General features: G+C 38.2%; 1 protein-coding gene across 3 annotated transcripts in view; it reads right to left on the minus strand.

The window, feature by feature from the left end:
* PolG2 (DNA polymerase subunit gamma-2, mitochondrial) overlaps positions 1-15168 on the minus strand; it is a 29395-nt gene that overhangs the window by 3894 nt on the left and 10333 nt on the right. For 2 of the 3 annotated variants that reach the window (XM_083125925.1, XM_083125924.1), the window contains 3 exons: positions 13357-13616; positions 3453-3626; positions 2927-3113 (listed from right to left, as the gene is read on the minus strand). In XM_083125925.1, the coding sequence (XP_082982051.1) occupies positions 2927-3113; positions 3453-3626; positions 13357-13616 (621 nt within the window). The remainder of the gene's footprint in view (positions 1-2926; positions 3114-3452; positions 3627-13356; positions 13617-15168) is intronic. The other variant, XM_083125926.1, reaches the window with a different exon arrangement.

Consider the following 15168-nt stretch of genomic DNA (forward strand, 5'->3'; position numbering starts at 1 on the left):
ACTGATGATATTTAGGATTCATAATTTTAAATAAAAAATTATGTGATCAAATTTTTTTTATCTGAAATAAAAATAAAACAGACTGCTTCTTTTCACAGTTGCTATATTACAACAATGTAACATTGACAACATCCATTTTATAACGGATTCTTTTTGTTTAAAAAATTGCTAACCATTGTTATAACTGCATCTTTAGTCAAAATGAAAATAAATGTCTGATGAAGGGAGCATGTGTTCTCCTGAAACGTCACAACGAAAAACTGTTTTCTTATGCTTGTAATAACCGTAAACTACAGGAAAATAATTCTACAATGCAAGCAATGTGTACATACAAGAGAACTGTTACTCTGCAATCACGCTATGCTCCATGGTTACTAATTAGAAAATTTCAATTCAATTTTGCTGCATCGAGAAGGATAAGGAAGCCAGACCTGCTGCTTCTGCACACTCCCATTGGATCTCCATTGTCTAACCCAACTCCATATGCTGTGCTGCTCTGGCATGGGTGGATGGTGATCCTCAATTCACCATCAGTAGGGTTGAGTTGATAACGATACTGATATATTGGTATCGGTCGGTTGGATTTTATTTACCGAACTCTGCTGAAACTTTTCTGGCATTTTGATGGTTGGCGGCATTCGCAAAAATTTTACAGGGTAATTATCCTGGAAGTTATGCAAAATTTGAAATTTCAACTGATTTGTACAAATGTTATGTCAAAAGAAACTATCTTGTGATTACTTAAGAGGTATTTTTATATTTGGATGTAATTCTTGAATATTTGGAAGCAACACTCTGGTAAAGTTGCGTTTATAGTTGGACTGGGATCAGGGGCGCCGAGTTGTCAAAATTATTGGGGGGGCTCTGATCACTGAAAAAATTAATGAATGACTCACTCCCTCCCTTTTTTAAGTTTTGGCCTCAGTGTTCGGAATCTTAAGCAAAATTATTTGAGGGGTTTTGCCCCCACATCGTTAACATTGGGGGGGCTTGAGCCCCCCCCCCCCAAGCCCCATGGAGTCTGCGCCTATGACTGGGATACTCACTCACTAATATTAATCAATATTTTGAACATCTTTTAATTGTGGCCGCGGTGGCTCAGTTGGTAATGCGTCTGACTACCATGCTAAAGGTCCCGGATTCGATCCCCGGCCGGTTCAAATCCGGGAACTTTTCTAACATTGGAAGCGGCCCCGGCGCCTACCCAGCATCGAATAACATGGGTACCTGGGGGAAACCCTGGGGGGTAAAGGCGGTCAGGGGCGTGGTGCTGATCACATCACCCCCACTCACGACCAGATCAAGAAAGTGTGAGGCGTTACCCCCACACCCCCTATACGCCTTCATGGCGTGGTGGTAAGCACAGGGGAACACTTTACCTTTTTTTACCTTTTAATTGCTACAAGTTTCAAGTATCAACTCAGCACTAACTGAGAGAGTACCACATGGGCTTATGTTGTGGTGAATTATATTTGATATACAAGGGTCGTTCAAGGTTGACCGGGATTTTCGTACGTAAAAAATCGATGAATAGCCGGATCATGATGAAACGTGTGGGTGACGTAATGTATTCCTTCGTGAGTAACTAGCACCCGGCATGACGTATTTCGCACATGCGCAGCAGTTGCAGCGAACATGGCAGTAAGCAGTGTGTCTGTGGATGTGGAGCAGCGGCGTGTACTCAAATTTCTCGTGAAGGAGAAAGTGAAACCAGCCGAGATTTTCAGACGATTGCAAGCACAGTATGGTGAACAAACGATGTCGCGGACAAGAGTGTACGAATGGTGTGAGCAGTTTCGCGAAAGACGGGAGCTGGTGACAAATTAAGCGCATGGACACATTCGCCCGACTGCAGTCACACCAGTGAATATCGCACGTGTTGAGCAAATGATTCTTGAGAACCGGCGAGTAACAGTGCGGGATATTGCTGCCGAGGTGAATATCAATGTCGGGAGTGTTGAGACAATCATTCACGACCACTTACGCTTCCGCAAAATCTGTGCAAGGTGGGTTCCCCGCCAGTTGACATTCGATCAGAAGTGGACACGTAGGACGGTCTGTGAACAGCTTCTGAATCGGTTTCGAGCAGAAGGTGATGAATTGTTGCAATCCATCATCACGTGTGATGAAACATGGTTGCACAATTCAACCCCAGAGACCAAAAGATGCAGCATGGAGTGGCGGCATAAAGGTTCCCCGCCCCCCAAGAAAAGCAAGACGCAGCCGTCCGCTGGAAAGATCATGGCAAGTGTCTTCTGGGACATGAAGGGCGTTATCCATGTGGATTTTCTGGACAAAGGGAGCACGATTAATGCCCAGTATTACTCCACATTGTTGAGTGGTGCTGTACGACTGCCCCATCCCCCCTACAGTCCGGATTAGCCCCCAGTGATTATCATTTGTTTGCACCCCTTAAAGACCATCTGGGAGGGAAGAAATTCACGACAGACGAAGCACTGCGGAGCGATGTCCTCCAGTGGCTAGGACAACAACCAAGTTCTTTCTACGCCAAAGGAATTCGGGAGCTGCCAGAACGATGACAACGGTGCCTCGGCACGCACGGAGATTACTTTGAAAAACTGACATAGTTTGGTGTTTCTTCTGCTACCTATTTCCTCTACAGAAATAAAAGTCCCGGTCAACCTTGAACGACCCTTGTATCTATCAATCCACTAAATGTTATCCTCATATATCTGGTAGCTGAAATGGACAGACAAGACCAGCATATAATGAAAGGAAGAAAAACTTTATTTTAAATATGTTCAGCACTGAAGCTGTTTCAAAATAACTTAACAAAAGTTAAAAGATTAATGTACATGTTTTTAAAATCAACAGATTTCTCATGCTCACCATATCACAAACCTGGTACCCATTAGAAAAAAAAAGAGAAAAAGACAAATGCATACCACATGGCTTCACTACTTACTGGAGGCAGAAGCTGCAAAAGTGGCTTTGTATGGAGTCAGTTTACGATGGAACCTCATTATTTGAAGTGGAACATTAAGGACTGTTCTTTCATGATATGCGTCACACACAAATGCCAGAACAGCTTTATCAAGTATTATCTTGCTTTCAATTATGTGTGGTAGCACAGCCTTACGACCATCTTTAGCCTGCAAGAGGAGCATTCAGTGATTATTTAGCAAACTGACTACAGATGAAACAAGTAGTGCTATTAAATCAAGAATCCACTATAAAGTAACAAACAGGGTGGGTTTGAAATGATACAATCATCTTGTTAGTCACAATTAACACTGAAATTGTGAAAATTATACCACATTCAATTTTATGGTATGGAATTGAAGTTGACAACCAAAGAGTTTCCCTGGAAATACAAAAATGTAGCATAAATGGAACTTGGATTGAAAAAAAGGTTTCTGTCCTGACATTAAGCCATTATATATTAAAATACAAAATTATATTTTGGCAAGAATGATTTGATTTCCATTTACCATGAATATTTGTTTATCTGATTCCTTCATTTCATCAAATAGTGTTGTTCCCAAATTTCTTATAGTTTCTAGTGACTCCATACCCCATGGAAATTCAGCTTTGATTTCTACCACTTGGACTCCTCCTTGGTTCTGGATATCTGTCAAACTGAAACGTCCTGGATTTGTTGAAAACTGTGGGAGGAAAAATGAATAAGCATGAGGTCCCGTCATGGCTGGTGTTGGATATGCTAGAAGCTATGGTATTTCTGTAACTAATGAAGACCAGTTTTGACATGTACTTACTTTGTTCCCAAGCTTTCACCACATCATGTGGCTTCCTCAGGAGATAGGACAAGTATAGTAGAGATTTAGGACATGGGAAGGTAAGTTAAAGGTTAAAAAGATAAAAAGTTGGAGTAGGAAGGGGTGACAGGCAGTAGCGTGCCCAGGATTTTCGAAAGGGAGGGGTTATGTACACATTTTTTGGCAGTCAGCCCTCATTTTGCCATCTTTTCCTACATTTGACGTTCTTTGTTTTTAAGGAATAGTGGGCTGAAGGGTTATGACCCATGCCACTGTTGACAGGGCACTGCTTTGTCTAACTTTTTATTGTCTTTTTAACCTTTTTTCACCTTTAACTTACCTTCCCATATCTTAAATCTTTACTATACTTGTCCTATCTCCTGAGGTAGCCACATGATGTGGTGAAAGCTTGAGAACAAAGTAAGTACATGCCAAAACTGGTCTTTATTAGTTAGTGAAATGATGGCATGTGGTGTAAGTTATGCCTTATCTAATGGTATTTCTGTTCAAAAAGATTTTGTTATTGATATTGCTGTAATAATTGTGCACAAGCGATTTCTTGGAAAGAATGCTGACATTCTTGCCTTGATTGAGGTCTAAATTAGGAGAGCAGTCACCTAAATTAACTGGTTGCTTTAAGTAAATTACACAGGTCTGCATGGGTTTGGATGACTCACAGAAGCCTGTTGACCCTGAATAATTTCAGCATGTTGATTCCAAAAATAAAATCCATTTTTACCCATCACATGTAGTTTTTTCAGAAAATAGCAATATATTAACTGCCTTCAATTCATGATAAAAATGTGTAGTTCCTTGATTTCCTCAATAGATGGCTCTGTTTAGATGATGGTAAAATATTGGCTTTCTACAATACAAATCCTCCAATATCCAACTATAAATGCACATAGAATAGTAAGCATTTAATCCACCTTCCATCTTCACAAGACACATTGATATGAAAATTGTAAACTTTGATTACATAAATTCCATTTTCGAAATCCCTCATAAAAATTTCCTTCACAAAATGTCCAAAACTGAATGTTATAATGTAGTGTGTTGATTGAACTTAATGATGTGGAGAAAAATCATGATCAGAGAAAAATCCTGACATGATGAATAAATATACTCTATGTGATCAAAAGTATCCGGACACACCGCGAAACGTGTGTTTATCATAGAGGGCGACACAGTACTGCCATCTACAGCATGGAACATATAGTCAGCGAACTCAGTAGTCTGCAGACAGTGTGAGACAGCAGTATGGGATGGTCTGAGGAACTCACAGACTTTCAACGTGGTCAGTTGGTTGGGTGCCACTTGTGTAGGAAGTCTGTGTGCAACCCAAAAGCATGCAGGCCAACCTCCCATGTTGACCTCCAGAAGAGACCATCGAGTGTTGAAGAGGGTCGTACGGCATTATCGTCATTCATCACCACCATCACACAGGAATTCCGACTGCATCAGGATCTACTCCAAACACCATTACTGTTTGGCGCAAGGTGCGGCAACTTGGTTTGCATGGCCAAGCAGCTGCCTATAAGTCAAACATCACACAGACAAATGCCAAACGCAGCCTCGTGTGGTGCAAGGAGCGTCGAAACTGGACCATAGAACAGTGGAAAATCCTTGTGTGGAGTGATGAATCACAGTACACAATGTGGCGATCCGATGGTAGGGTGTGGGTGTGGCGAATGCCTGGTGAAAGACATCTACCAGCCTGTATAGTGCCGACAATGAAATTAGGAGGTGGCGGGGTTACAGTGTGGTCATGTTTCTCCTGAAGGGGGCTTGCATCCCTTGTTGCTTTACATGGCAATGTCACGGCACAAGCTTACGTTGACATTTTAACAGCTTTCATGCTGCCTACCATTGAAGACCAGTTCGGGGATGACCATTGTGTCTTTCAACACGACCGAGCACCCGTCCATACTGCAGGGCTTGTGGGGGATTGGTTTGATGACAACAACGTCCCACTAATGGACTGGCCTGCGCAGAGTCCTGATTTGAATCCCATAGAACATCTCTGGGATGTTTTGGAATGCCGACTTCGTGCTAGACCACACCGATCCACATCAATACCTCTTCTCATTTTGGCACTCTGTGAGGAATGGGCTGTCATTCCTCAGGAAACCTTCCGTCACCTGATTGAAAGTATGCCTGTGAGAGTGAACGCTGTCATCAAGGCTAACGGTGGGCCAACACTGTATTGACTGCCAAGTGTTCCCAATGGAGGGTTGCCCAAACTTGTACTTTATTTTCAGGTGTGTGTCCAGATACTTCTGATCACATAGAGTATGTCATGTGCGTAATCAGCATTCAAAATACTTCCAGAATCACCTGTTGGTTTGTAAACATCCGAAATTTCCTTTCTTTATATTTATTGCTTTCTGTAATGGACTTAATGGAATTGCGAATGTGATTATTTTGATTGTAAAATTGTGAAAAATCCTGACGTGATGGGGGAAAATGGATGACATGTGCATGATCAGCAATGAAAATACTTCCAGAATCATCTATTGTTTTGTAAACATCCGAAATTTCCTTTGTTGAAATTTATTTTATTGCATTCTGTAATACACGTAATGGAATAGCGAATATGATAATTTTGATTGTGAAAAATCCTGATGTGATGGGGAAAATGGATATCATGTGCATGATCAGCAATGAAAATACTTCCAGAATCACCTATTGGTTTGTAAACATCCAAAATTTCCTTTGTTTAAATTTATTTTATTGCATTCTGTAATATACGTAATGGAATGGTGAATATGATAATTTTGATTGTGAAATTTTGGAAAATCCTGACGTGATGGGGAAAAATTAATATCATGTGCATGATCAGCAAGCAAAATACTTCCAGAATCACCTATTGGTTTGTAAACATCCAAAATTTCCTTTGTTTAAATTTATTGCTTTCTGTAATGGACATAATGGAATTGCAAATGTGATTATTTTGATTGTAAAATTGTGAAAAATCCTGATGTGATGGGGGAAAATGGGTGACATGTGCATGATCAGCAATGAAAATACTTCCAGAATCACCTATTGGTTTGTAAACATCTGAAATTTCCTTTCTTTAAATTTATTTTATTGCGTTCTGTAATATATGTAATGGAATGACGAATATGATAATTTTGATTGTGAAATTATATAAAATTCTGACGTGAAGGGGGGAAAATGGATATCATGTGCATGATCAGCAAGCAAAATACTTCCAGAATCACCTATTGCTTTTTAAACATCCAAAATTTCCTTTGTTTAAATTTATTTTATTGCGTTCTGTAATATACATAATGGAGTGGCGAATATGATAATTTTGATTGTGAAAAATCCTGACGTGATGTGGGAAAATGGATATCATGTGCATGATCAGCAACAAAATACTTCCAGAATCACCTAAATTTTGCTTGCTTACATTTATTTTCTTGCATTCTGTAATAGGTGTAATGGAATGGCGAATATGATAATGTTGATTGTGAAATTGTGAAAAATTCTGATTTGATGGGAAAAAATGGACATCATTTTCGTGATCAGCACTATAAATCCTTTCGAATTCACTTATTGATTTGGAAACAACCTAAACTTCCCTTGCATAATTTAATTTGATATGTTTGGTGCGTTAGGTAATGGATGCAATGTAATGGCAAATATGAGAATTTTGATTGTGAAATTGTGAAAAATTCTGACGTGATGGGAAAAAATGGATGTTATTTCCGTTATCAGCATTCAAAATACTTCCAGAATCACCTATTGATTTCAAATCATCCGATTTTTTAAAAAATGCAGGGTGGTGTGTTTAATAGTATTTGGCCAAGTTTTGTTGTAACACCCACTTCGTTCATATATCTTGAATTTTAAGTCCACTTTATGCAGATATAGGCTAATCGGGAATGGACCTAGAGTTTAAAGTGGGATCTGAACCACTGTGCCATATGCCTCCACTGGGTATCAAACCCAGAACCCCTTGAGTTTTGGTGACACCAACCATGAAAAGTACTTCAAGAATTTTTCTTTCTTTTTCTATGAGCAGATTGCAAGTAGGCAATGTACTTAAAAAAGCCTCATAAACTTATTTTGTTCAAGTAATGAAGCAGGGACAATTATTTCATTAAGAATTTGACTAGCTAGGAAGAATATGTTTCTTTTTACTCCTCCAGTTTAGGGTGTTTCGTAATGTATGAATGCTACACACAGTTCCAATCACCTGCTCTTTGAGGTAAAGCAGTGTGAACACTCTTGCAAGTTAGCTGTGTATTTGTTATTTATTTACATTCATGTAATCTATTATGTAGGGTGCAAAATAGTTTCCTGAAAATTCTTTTTAAGTCTTGAATTTTTGTGACTTTTGTTGCAAGAATGTGTCTTCTATAATTAGGCTACATATGGTGTTTTCATTTTCTCCTGTCTTCTTGAATATAATTTCTGAAATACCAACTGAAATATCATGTGTTGTGTTGAAGAAATGACGCATTAAATGCTGTTACGTGGAGGTGGTAAACATAGATACCACTTGTCTGCTAAAGGTTAAGGTGCATTTTGTTATTTTATTTTGCACTAAGGTAGAGTGTCTAGCCATGTATAGGTTGCGTGTATGTGTGTGCATGTATGTTTCTTCATGGTGTAAGAGGTGACCTGGTAAGGCACCCTAAAGTAAATCTCACTTCCACATAGTACATCCTGGTCCGTGACGTGCCCAAGGGGGGGGGGGGTTGATGAGGGTTATAACCCCCCCCCCCACTTTAGTCTTTTAAATTTAATAGTGGGATATGCATAATTCTTTGTATAGATGGTACAACTCATTGTTATATCTTAGTCTCCATCCATCCCTGTCTCTTACTGATCCCCATATTCTTCTCAGAATTTTCCTTTCAAAAGCATCCAGGTCCTTCTCAGATTTCTTATTGAACGTCCAGCTCTCGCTTCCATAGTGCAATGTTGGTCTGATTATAGGTGTATATAGTTTAACCTTAGTTACTCTGTGTACCAGTGGCATCTCGTCCCTTGGGGCTTCCGGGGCTTAGCCCCTAAAGAAAAATGGACGTATGCACGTAATTATCAATCACCATAACGCATAACTATCACACAGTCTTTTAAAAGGCAATTTTTACCCACGTAAATTCATCGTCTGTTGCAATGGATACGACAGCGCTCCTAGCGGCATTGATGTCAATTATCGCTTTCCGGGGCACGTCGCAAAGGAAGGCGTGGCCTACACCCACCTACGCTACAGTGAAGGTCACATGCTAGCAGAAAGAGGAGGGGAGAGTGCAATGGATTTGAGTGCTGATTCGGGGCTACTTCCGTTGCGTCGCGTTCGATCTCGCGTGATGTGTTTTGGTGGTTTTCATTCGCTATGTTTGAGTGAGTTTGGCAGGGTTGATGTTCGAACACAAATTGATGAAGAACATAGGCTGTCAATTACAAGACACAATGAATTTGTCTGGAAAAATAGGCATATATTAAATAGAATTATCGATTGCTTAAAATTCTGTGGTCGACATGAACTTGCTCTACGAGGACATAATGAAAGAGAACAATCTTTAAACAGGCATCTTCCCAGATTTATTATCCCTTCACAGAAGAGGTAACTTTGTGTTCTTTATTGTAGTGAAGAGTTGAAAAAATAAACTCTATCAGTAGATTGCATTAATTTTTTATTTAAAATTATTTAGAGGGGTACCTTTTCAAAAACAGTAAAAATGACAAACATAGTTTTAATAACTCCAGTGGCAACAGCTGAATCTGAACGAAGTTTCAGCACATTGAAGCGTATTAAAACCTGCTTAAGAAATGCAATGGGACAAGACAGACCAAATGCCTTGGCACTTGCTTACAATAGAGATAGAATACATTTCAAACATAGAGGGCTTCAACGAAAAAGTAATAACAAAATTTGCTGAGCAGAAGAACAGGAGTCAACGTTCGTAGAAAGGTATGTTTCACAACAATACCTGTTTCTTTTGTAATCATGTGAATTGTCATTATATTTTAAATTCTTTAAAAAAATAAGTCCAGTTTTGTAGTTTAGAAGATAAATACCCGTTTTTTTGTAATTCATGTAATTTGTCATTACATTTTAAATTCTTTCAAAAAAGTAAGTCCAGTTTTGTAGTCTAGAACAAAAAATACCTATTTTTTGTAATTCATGTGAATTGTCATTATATTTTAAATTCTTTAAAAAATAAGCCCCGGCTAAATTTGAGGCCACGAGACGCCACTGCCGTGTACTTCCCTGGTTTTGAATATCGGCAATAGGGAAAAATAAAATTTGTTTCCCTGATTTATTCTTCTTTTGATTTCATAGCTTTCATTTCCATCTTTATGTATTTTTGTTCCCAAATATACAAATTCTTCTACCAAGTCAATATCATCATTACCTATTGATATTGTTTTTCTTGCATCATATGCCTTGGTCTTTCGACTCTTGATCATCATTTTTGTTTTATTTAAGTTTATTTGTAGGCCAACTGTTTTAGCTGCTTTTTTAAATTGAGTATATGATTCTTCTGCTGCAGCCAATGATAATTACGTCGTCTGCGTAAGCCATTATCTGAGTGGTCTTATATACTATAGTGCCATTTCTGTCTATGTTAGTTTGTCTTATTATATATTCTAAACCCATATTGAAAAGTAAAGGAGCAAGTCCATCACCTTGTTTCAATCCCTGGTTCACTAGTATGTCTTCTGTGAGTTCGTTCTGTATTTTAATTTGGCTTTTGGTTCCTGTCATGGTCAGACTAATCAGTTTAATCAGTTTTTCTGGTATTTTAAATGTCTGTAGTATGTTTTCCAATTGCCCTCTCAGTACACTGTCATATGCCTGTTTAAAATCTATAAAAATCATATATAGATCCACATTGTATTCCTAACATCTCTCAGTAATCTGTCTTAATGTGTAAATCTGGTCTGTTGTTGATCTTCCTATTCAAAACCTGCTTGGTATTCTTCTATGCATTTTTCCGCCAAGGGTTCCAATCTATCTTTAAGAAGTCCTGATAATATTTTATATGCTGTTCACAGAAGTGATATACCTCTGTAGTTGTTACATGTTAGCTTATCCCCATTTTTATATATCAACTGGTATATTGCCTTTATTAATTCCGGTCCTCCTTTTTTGAGTTGTTCACTGGGTATGCCATCTCTTCCCGGTGCCTTATTCCTTTTTTTTTTAAATTCTTCTTTTGTTGGTGGTTTGATTTGTACTTCTATATTATTTTGCTGTTCTCTATTTATCTGTATTTCTATTACATTATCTTCTCTGTTCAGGGGTGGGTTTAATAGCTGCTCAAAATAGTCTTTCCATACTTGCATAATCTCCTGCCTTTCACTTATTATTTCTCCCTCGCTTTTGCGGATTAGGTCTGTTCTTGGTTTGTATCCTCCTTTGAAGGATCTAACTTTTCTAAAAGCTTGTTTTATATTATTTGCCTTAAATTCTCCTTCTATCTGTCTCAGGTTATCATTTATATATTTCAGTTTCTTTCTTCTACAAATTTTATCTGCTGCCCTTCTTGCTTCTTTATACACTTCTTCTCTTCCTCTAGTTGCTCTATCCTGGTATTCCATATATTTTCTATTCCTAAATTCTTTCGCTGTTGTTATATTCTCCCTCACTTTCTCCCACATTTCTTCTATAGAGTCTTCTGGTATTATTGGGTTTCTTTGAATTCTTTCCTTTATAACTCCTCTGTATTCAGTTAGTTTTTCTTCTTGATATAATCCCTCAGTCTTATATTTCTCCTGCCTACTATTGTACTTGGTTTATTTTTGTTCATTCTGCATCTATATTTGATTGTTACCAGGTGATGATCTGATCTACAGTGTGCTCCTCGCATGGTTCATACATCTAATATGCGTGTGGCGAATCTTTTATCTATTAGAACATGGTCAATTTGATTAAATGTTATACCATCCGGTGATATCCATGTTCTTTTGTGTACATCTTTATGTGGGAAAATGAAAATAGTGGAGCTAATTATCATGTTCTTACTTACTGCAAATTCCATTAGTCTCATCCCATTCTCATTGGATTCATTGTGCAGACTATGCATACCTATCGTTCCTCTATATTCTTGCTCTTTTCCAATTTTGGCATTCATGTCTCCTAAGACTATTATTGTATCATTATTGGGCATTGAATCATATACTCTTTCCAGCTGTTGGTAGAATACATCCTTTGTTACCTCATCCTTTTCCTCTGTTGGGGCATGTGCATTTATCAAGGTTAGGTTAAAAAACCTGGTCTTAATTCTTAAGGACCATATTCTTTCACTGATTGGTTTAAAATCCAAGATATTCCTTTTAATCTTCTTATCAATTATAAATGCCACTCCAAATTCTCTTCCTCCTCCTTCTTTTCCACTGTAGCAAATTGTATGTCTTATGTTCAGTGATTCCTTGGTAACTGTTCCTTGGCCACTGACTCTGGTAACTGTTTTTTTGCAAGCTAATAAGGCTCTGATGGCTGAGACCACTGTCAGGATAATCCCTTGTGGGGTTATGTTGTCCTGTGTTTATTCTTACGTCAGGGTCTACCAAAATAACAAATCCAAAATTCTTGACTTTTCCATGACTATTCATTCCTCCCTTTTTCTTAACATTTATTTAATAGTGCCCTACTTAGGTATAGTGGAAAATTAAGAAAATACATATTTTTATTCAATGAAAAAACCCTTCCACAAGGCCGGTTAAGATGAAAACTGAAGCTGTACTTCAACAAGTGATTTAGACTTGCTGCAATTATTAATGCTTCAAACTTTATCCTGGATGAGGAATGACCACATTACTTTAATATTTTTACAAAACTTCACACATCAAGAATGTAATTATTGAGAAACAAAGGGAACAAATCCTAACCACAACTCAATACAATTTTAGATTTCCAAATATTCAATTTTATCAAATCCCAGTACAGGTATATAACAATGTAAATTCACTATATGAAAAAAATGAAAAAAAAAAAAAACATTCTTCACCACAAGCATAATTTCTTGACTTTTTCTTGATATTCTTGCCCTTTGCAGCCACAGCTTTTAATACGTAAGGATATTTCAGTCCTCAGAGATATGATGAAACCCATGAGGGCCAAGGCCTACCTACCGACTGCCGGCCTCACCCCCACTTGCAGAGGTGGGCGATCATCTGACCAGTTACAGGGTGATGTGTGGTCAGCATTACAAACCCCCAAGTTGTCGTAAGTTTTCATGACCAGGTTACGCTACTCGTTCATAGTTCCTCAATTTCATCACGATGGTGGGTGGCTAGCAGTCCCATACACAGGCTAAAATCTCAGGAGAAAAAGTTTGTTACGTTTCCCCCAGGAGACTAGAACCTGCATGCATCCCATAGTAGGAGCCCAAAGCATGACGCACGGCCATGGTGTGGGTCATAGTATAATTTTAGTGCTTCTTAAGTGATGAATGAACTTGAAAACTTACGGTCCCCAATTTTGTTTTAGTTAGGGGTTTATCCCCATACAGTGTGGTGGGCAAAAATAGCCTTTTGTGGTGAAATGCCCAGACAAAATACTACAGCAAGAATAAAAACCACTTTAATGATAGCATTTACTGTATTAGTGTGTAATATCCACAGTTTTAAGAACATAAATCAACAAAAATACCTTTCTCCACCATTTCTTTCTCTGCCGTTGCCAGAAATCATACTGTGATGTTGACGCTGAGGGCTGGACACAGTAATATGTATTCAGCACAGTGTGGTTCTTGGGACAAAACAGCTCACCTTCTGTCACTCCGCTTGTGAAATTTGCAGAAACTTTCTCTTCTGGTGGATGTGCATCCTTTACGTGGCGTATTTCCGAAATCCCAAATGGAACCCTTTCTGAGCATAGGGTCTTCACGTAGCAATACTGTTCTTTAAAATCTGCAGCGAGAAAATTATCACTGTGACAAATATGTGAACTAAGATAAGTTATCATAAACATGTTATAAAATACATAAATGTAAGTGAATTCCTAATTTTACACTTACAAGTATGTGATACTGATACTGCATCTTTTATTCCCCAAACATGAACTAACATGTTACTGTAGTTGAACATGAACACTTCTTTAGAAAAAGTCAAAATCACTACAGTAATATTGAAACAGAAAGTAAATAATGATTGTAGGGGAGGGAATGAGCAAAGTAGAAACATAAAACTTTTACCATAAATATCCAGATATTCACTCTTCCTTATCCCCCTCCAAGTTTACACACTACACCATAAATTTGGTTTTGGCCCAAATTGTGTTTGTTTAATCATAAATTAATCGTGGTAAATTTGCATTTTTAAATGATTCAATTTGTATTTGTGCCTGTTAACACATGCCTCAGAGTCTTAGTGATTACTTACTGAATCTTGTGTGGAGATTTTTTTTACCCTTTCACACACTCCTACATGAATCTTTGTTTAATAACAGCCATTCCTTTACTGTCGTCTTCAATACAAACGGCTGCTGGCATCTACTTCATGTGCATGGAGTACAAGGGGTATATCGTCGCTAAATGCTTTCATTTATTGGATAGATGAGTCTGGTTTAAGCCTCCGCTGGATGTTTCTCTCAACAGCTGAAAACTGCTTCTCCTTCTATTGACAAAATCTTTTAACATATGCTTCCAATTTCGGTGATACTCTGTAAGGCTTTTCTAGAAAGATACACGAAGTGATGTAGATTCTAAAAAATCAATTTGGAGTTCTAGTTTGGCGTACAAAAAATAGTAAAGCAGTATTAATGGGATGTTGAAAAGCAGCTTTAAATTGGGCATTTGAAGAGTTTTAAAGATGCTGCTGTCGCTTCTGGGCAAGCAACCCTCTGAATGTGTATTCTCTCATCTGCGGCACCCATCATGTGCTGCTCGGGGGAAAGGGGGGGGAGGGTTTCACACTGCAATTTGTAAACTTATCTTGCTTTGACATCTGGTTTATGTTTTGTCCGCGCAAAGACCTTGGAAACTCAGGGAAGTGCATTCATTCCTTCAGTGGGTGGCTGCTTTCAAAATACCAGACAGCGTTGCAAGTCGAGGAAGTGAATCGCCATCAATTATTATAGTTTACACAAATTACGTCGGTTTACAAGTCTGATCCAAAACAAGCAACCCAGTTATTTCGTTGACTTACTCGTTGATGCTCTCCGATTTTTTATACATATCTAGGTTATGCATCATAATGGGCATTGAAGAAAATGTAGGATGGCAGAGGGTCGTTCAGAGATTCCTATTTTCGCATATATTTTTTTTTTTACCTAAGAGTCATTCTATACGAAATCAACACAGCTGACCAACTCCGATTTTCATGAAATTTGGGGAGTTGAAACTATGCATGGAACTTAGTAACTTTGAAAGTTTTGAGTCTTGTGCATCTTATAATTGTTAAATTATTCAAGGTCAAAATTCGCATAAATTGCCCTTTTTGAGCCCGCTTAGCTATACTAAAT

Source organism: Lepisma saccharinum, chromosome 7, assembly GCF_977018435.1.
Source record: "Lepisma saccharinum chromosome 7, izLepSacc3.1, whole genome shotgun sequence".
NCBI lineage: Eukaryota > Metazoa > Arthropoda > Insecta > Zygentoma > Lepismatidae > Lepisma > Lepisma saccharinum.